The 6859-nt window shown below is 41.7% G+C and overlaps 1 protein-coding gene across 2 annotated transcripts in view; it reads right to left on the reverse strand.

Annotated features, from left to right (window-relative positions):
• LOC140245042 (alpha-catulin-like) overlaps positions 1–3841 on the reverse strand; it is a 169784-nt gene extending 165943 nt beyond the window's left edge. For both annotated transcript variants that reach the window (XM_072324635.1, XM_072324634.1), the window contains exon 1: positions 3691–3841. In XM_072324635.1, coding sequence (XP_072180736.1) covers positions 3691–3816 — 126 coding nt within the window. In that variant the 5' untranslated portion in view covers positions 3817–3841. The remainder of the gene's footprint in view (positions 1–3690) is intronic.
• Between the last annotated feature and the right edge of the window lie 3018 nt (positions 3842–6859).

The following is a 6859-nucleotide window of genomic DNA, read 5'->3' on the forward strand; positions in this document are numbered from 1 at the left end:
AGCTGATAGATTTGATTTGTGCAGGTGTTCATTCACATTTGCTGTACATCTTATGTTTAACTAACTATACACAGCCCAGTCGCCGCTGTACATACGTAGCGCGACAGGGCTGTACCAGCGAAGCTCCAAACACGAAGAGGGTCCAACGATCGCATGCGATCGGATTGAATTTTGATACTTTACATCATTTTTTTGTCACTTCAAACTCACCTGAAGAACAAAATGATAATGAGACTTCATATCTATGCTATGAATATTGAAATTTAGATTTAATAACTTACCTAAAATGATGGTTATATGCAGCATGTGTGAACGGTTCACGAACGGTACATCGTCTTTCACGCCAGGCCATTTCCAATATCCGGGATGTCACATGATCTGAATACCCTTTCAAAAGGTCGCGCTGTCGACCGTGCTGCTACACCAACACTCAAGCAGCGCATCGCACGCACGCAAAAGATTTCCGCAGAGATCAAGGCGCCATTTTGAATTCTGCAACGATGAACCCCGACGGTGTTAGGGAATCCGCCAGAAAGTATCATTTTTTGGTTCCACGGACTTATCATGAGGGCTCTCAATGGACTTACAAACCTTCTGTAATACAAGCATGCACTTAAGGTGAGTAACGTTTGGTAACGTGTACATTGTTTATAAAGAACGTATAAATTTTCATAAGTTTTGTAGTTGTGTTGTGGTTCCCCACTTTGAAGGTGCCCGCTCGCTGGTCAGACGCTGTATTCGCGTAGCGTATTAACAGCGTCTGGTCGGGCTAATGTTTAAAGGGAAGGTAAACCCAAAGAGCAATGTGGATTGAGTGAAAGCAGCAACATTCGTAGAACACATCAGTGAAAGTTTGAGAAAAATCGGACAATCGATGCAAAAGTTATGAATTTTTAAAGTTTTGGTGTTGGAACCGCTGGATGAGGAGACTACTAGAGGATATGACGTATGAGTGGACAACAATACAAAGAAAATATAAAGGATATTCAACAAAAATTCACTTTTCTAGAATTATGAAAGAGCAGTGGACCAACCGCTTTCAGAAAGCAGGGGGAATAATTGCTACCCTTAACATATGTCAATATCAAGGTGATGGAATTTGTAATTTTCATGAAAAATGGATTTTTGTAGTATTTTCTTTAGGCCAAGTAAAAAAAGAAACCAGTTTCTCGTCCTCGCGCGCATCGATTTGGGCCGCCGCATCGATTTTTTTACTATTTACTATTTTCAAAATGGCGCTGAAAATACCAAGAAATTTATAATTCTTGTCCCAGCCCGCTCCCCGCCCGCATCGATTTTCAGTTGCCGCATCGAATTTTTTGATAGTTACTATTTTTTCGGCCGCCGAAAAAAAAAAAGATCGACAATTCACCTACCAATCGTGACGTCTCATATCTAATTTTTACGCCTTGCGTCCTCTACTTAGCTGTAGACTGTAGTACAGCTGTAGCTTCTGTGTGTAGTGCGTATAACGCATGCATTTCACACTGCGAGCTCGGCCGATCGGCGGCAAGAAGGAATGAGCCACAAAGCAGTCGAACTGCACTGTAGTTGGATGGGCGGCGCGGCGGGCGCGGGCCGGCCTACTGCACTGGGCTGTGATGTACAGCGCACTTGATACGTCGTGAACGCGATAGCGGCAACATTTTTGCGAACAATCGCTGATATTCCACGCATATTTCGCGCGTTGTTCGTAGTTTTCCCCGTTTCTGATATTTTAAGCGGATGAATTGTACTGTACAAATGCTTGTGAAGATTGTACGGTATCGAGTTTGTAAACATTTTCATGTCATTGTGACTATGTGCATGTGTGTGCAGTGTCGGAAGGTACGGTGCCAGCAGGGAGGTCCACACCGCCCTGGTGCCAGTGCAGTGGCCGTGCCGCACCGTATATCGGCAAATTATGTGCGTGTTTTAGCTGTCCAGGGTCCCCATCCCCTGGTCTGTCACGGCGATACATTCTATTTTGAAGAGAAAATGAATGCGCTTTTCCAGCAAATGTAGAATTATTATATGGGTGTATCTACAAAATAAATAACTTTTCCACGGATTCTGGTTTGTCTCGTATTTCTGCGGGACACTTTTCTTCACAATGTAAATTCACGGACACAGCCGTGAGTAGTATCATCTGTAGTGTGTACTGTTATACAATCATTCATCATCCAAATAATGAGTGATTATCAAATGTCTTTTTAGAACATGAAGAAACATCTTTAAACGTTTAATGCTAGAATGCCATATCAGTATCATTTTGACATCGATCTGCAATTGTACAAGCCAGTTTCCAGTTGAATGTGCTACAACTGTACTGTGAAGAACTGCAGATATACATACCAGCTGTGTGGACACAAAAAGTCACAAACACCAATAAATAAAGCAGTGTTTTGAATATCATGGAATTTATTTCAGTCGTACATTTGTTGAAAGACATGTTTTATACCTGTTTCAATTAATAGCACAATACATCAGAATTGCAAGTATGGTACACTGGTATCAGAAAAGCCATTACAATCACTAAATACCAGTATTAAGATGGTCATTTTCCCTTGACATCTGTAGTGGAAAGAAAAAGCAAATGTATTTCTGCATGCATGAAGTTTCATTTCAAGTATGGCACATACATGTATATCTATTTGTTAGAAAATGCACAGAGTGCAGGCAAGACGTACACTTGGGACCTGGTCTCATAACACAGCTACCAGAGTGATATTTCATTTCATAAATTGAATATAGAAAATTGTAAAGCCCTCTCTCGTTACCTTTCTCAGAATTACCGGACGAGAAACACATATTACTTTCATTTTGACGATCCTTGAAAAAATAGTAAGATATCAAATAGTAAGGACCTCCCTCATCGCCTTGCTCAAAAAACCCGGACGAGAAACTACTTTCTTTTTTTACTTGGCCTTATATTTTCTTGATATTGTAGTCCACTCATACGTCATAACCTCTAGTAGTCTCCTCATCCAGCGGTTCCAACATCAAAACTTTAAAAATTCATAACTTTTGCATCGATTGTCCGATTTTCTTCAAACTTTCACTGATGTGTTCTACTAATGTTGCTGCTTTCACTCAATCCACATTGTTCTTGGGGTTTATCTTCCCTTTAACCTTCCTTTATCACATTGTTTGTAAATTGTGTCTTACATTTGTAAATGGTGAAGACAGTGACAATAACCCTGCTTCCTGCTCACTAGCATCACTCTCAGTCAGAGATATTCTCAATGTTTACTATTGTTGTATTTCATCATCAGACAGAGAAGAGTTCTCACTAAGACTGTGCTGTGAAACACCAAACTCTACGTATACTACAGCCATCTACTTCAATCAATGACAATTGGTCAACATGGGATACCTCAGTCAGGAAAAGGCACCCAGCTCAGCTCAGTGACATCACATCCGTATGGTCATGAAAAATCCCGTACTGTGTGTCATATCAAATACTAGAGCACTGATATGTTGAATGTTTGATACTTTAGGTCAATACTGCCTGGCAAGTTCCGTAATGCTTTCCAGCGAAGTCGACTAGACCACTAGTCTACATTGATTATGGTCACATACATGCGGTATCGAATGCGCGATGTTATGCGGCCCACTCATGGATGGATGCGGATACAACGCGACGGACTGCATCAATAATTCCCCATCCCTTCTCATAAAATACAGTAAAAGGACTTGGTTTCCACTCACCTGGGTGACTAGAGGAACAAGGGTCTGCTCGATGGATTTCGTCTTAATTTCTAATCCCTTCGAGTCAAATTTGGAAGAAACATTAGCGTCGTCTGCTGTGGGCCTGGTTCCGCCTCCGGAAGCCATTTTCAACGATACACACAAAACAACACACCAGCAGCTCCACTACCTAGTGTGCACTACGAACTCCACCGATCAGCAGGCCCAGGCTCGGCAGTACTAGAGTACTAGTAATCCCCCACGACCGACAACCACTGCGTACACACACACACAGACACACTCCGCGAGTAGCGGAGCGCAAGCGGGGCTGATTGCGAAAGCGGCACTGTATCCACGTACGCGAGGAGGACTGTATTGCGAATGAAGCAGCCAATTCGACATACAGTTGTACGTGGGGACGTGTTATGTACAAGACGTGCGCGTACGAGTGCAGGTGCAAAGCAACGTAGGTGACGCTGTCCAAGAATCTTTTCGTGTTCGTTTTCTTCATAAGACGCAACAACAGTTATAAATTTATTATTGTATTTATTTATTAAAATTACAGGTATAAATTCAAGGGGGGGGGGGGGAGGAGCAGAGAGGGCACTCCCCTTTTTGCCACCATGTGCCCTCTTTAACAAACAATTATTCAATTGTTATTTAAAGAAATTATCATAAAGGCACTTTTCTTGTCTAAAAATTGTAAATTATCTGCAAGAATCTTCAATCTGCAAGAATCCTCAGGATTGAAGGAGGCAGAATAAAGAGAAGAAGAATTTCATAACTGCCGAATGCAAAGTTTTCGCCCCTAACGGGACACTTGCACTTATAAGTAGTGGTAGCCTTGCGTCCTTCGACGAGTGTGCTCACTGAATTACTTTTAGTATATCCTTTCATTTTTCATTTTCTTCTAAGCTTCCTAGGAATATAAAAATATGTTTCATTGCTCGAACAATGCCATCACGTTTAAGCTATTAATGAAAACATTTCAGATTAGAACCGAGTGGTAAAGTGAAAGTGGCTCACCTATGCATGCATGCAATATCCGCAAAATTGCATTAAAGAATTATAGTAAGTGAATTATATAGAGAGACAAAGCGGGGAGAGGATGTGAGAGGACGTATTATAGTCTCACACGAGGGAGCTTTTGCATTTGCAGAACTGATATTCAACGATTAGGTGCATGGTGATACTAATGAGTGAAATATTTGGACAGTTTTCTATGAATAAAGGAAGAAAATTATGTTTGAACGGTCCCCAGTATCTTAATTGGGGAGGAGCAACTGCCCCTCCCTTGCCCTTCTAGGATCGACGCCCCTGCATAGAAGGGAGCTTTTGCATTTTTAGGTGATCCGAGTGTCCGCTCGGATCACCTTCTGTATCTGTACGAATTCTTTATTTATTTCCCCAAAAATCTTTTGCAGAGGTTAACTCAAAAAGTTCTTCGACTATCAATTTCAAACTTTTACCATATAAGATGTATCATGTTCTCAGGATGACAAATCTAGTGTGTTTTTTTTTTTTGGGGGGGGGGGTTTCTTGTAGAATTCAAATGAAAATAATGTCGTAAAGACACTTTTGATGGAATTTTAGAAATTACCAATCCCCAAAGTGCGCTAAACTATGGAGGCGAACCAACCGGGGAAAGTGTTAATTGAAAGGGACATTCCTTACCACATGCACGAGGGAAGTTAATTCCCATTTTTGTAACTGAAGTGACAGATTTGGTGCACACTTTTGATGAAATATTCGGAAATTTGTAAAATGTCACTCTAAAAGTGCATTGAGTCTACGGGAAAGGACCGAAAGGGAGAGTGCAAGGGAGATCTTGCATTTTCAGAATTGAAATTCGACAATCTGGTGCACACTTTGGGTGAAATATTTGGATCGTTTTTAACATAAAAAAGCAAGAAAATTTTCCATATCTCGGGAATTATTGGGGTGGGGCAAATTGTTACGTTTGCCCCTCCCCATCTTCATTCACCTTGACACGTAACCCCCCCCCCCCCCAGAATCGACATCCCTATACTCTGTATCAGGTTGTGTCATGTCACCAAGATCGATCCAGTCCTGTTTGTTGCCTGCAGAGCCATAACTGCATGTGTGTGTATGAGAACAAGATAGTAAACAGGAGCTGATAACCTTTATATGCGAGGGAGCGAAGCGACCGTGCCCTAGCGGAGCGAGCGAGAGGGGGAGGGTGTGGGAGGGGGCTGTCCCCCCTTCCCACGGTGAGAACTTTTTGCATGTTGATTTTGTAAATGGTGCAATTTGATGCATGTTTTTGCGTGTTTTATCGACTTGAAACAGCCCCACTTGTTTAGGTAGTGTAGCAGAATATTTTGATGTAGATTATTATCGAACAACTTGCCTATAGTGGAAGAATTTGAATAAACTTTTTGTATTAATTCTTACAATGAACGCTGTCTGTTAAGCAGTCAAACAGAAAAGGCATGCACACGAGGGTGTACATTATAAGGGATATTATCCTCCCACACGAAAGTGATTTTACATTTTCAGAACTGAAATTCAGCGATCTGGTGCAAACTTTTTGATGCAATACTTTTTCGAGCCCCCCCCCCCAAAAAAAAAAAAAAATGTTATAAAGGAAATAATTAGGTGGTTTTTTTTTTTTTTTTTTTTCAGGGAAGTGCTAATGGCAAAATCACGGCAATTATCTCTTATTCCGCCCGTGCATCATCTGTACGTATGTATAATTAAAGTCTAATGAGCTGGTGGGGGAGGGTGTGGGAGGGGGATGCCCCCTCCCGCTCGACGGAGCTTTTGCATTTTTAAAATTGAAATAAAGCGATCTGAACCCCCTTTTTTGAAGGAAATTCGGAAATTGTATCAATTCTCCAAAGTCTATAGAGGGGACCAATCAATGGGAGGGTGGCAAGATACCCCTCCCATATTCGAAGTTTCTATTCGAGGGAGCCCTTTAGAACTGAAATTCAACTTGGGCACTTTTCTGTTGGAATATCTGGAAATTTGTCAATTAGAGAAGTGCAAGTCTGTGGAAAGAGACATAGCAGGCAAATGTTGGAGAGGGGATAAGCCCTAGCAGTTAACGTTTTGGTGCACACATTTTGTGGCATTGAAACCTCCAAGTGTAGCCATAGTCAACTTGTATGCACAGGGAGGGGGGGGGGGAGCAAACAGGGAGAAAGCGTGGAATAGTGCTATCCCC

This window comes from Diadema setosum, chromosome 22 (genome assembly GCF_964275005.1).
Source record: "Diadema setosum chromosome 22, eeDiaSeto1, whole genome shotgun sequence".
Taxonomy (NCBI): domain Eukaryota; kingdom Metazoa; phylum Echinodermata; class Echinoidea; order Diadematoida; family Diadematidae; genus Diadema; species Diadema setosum.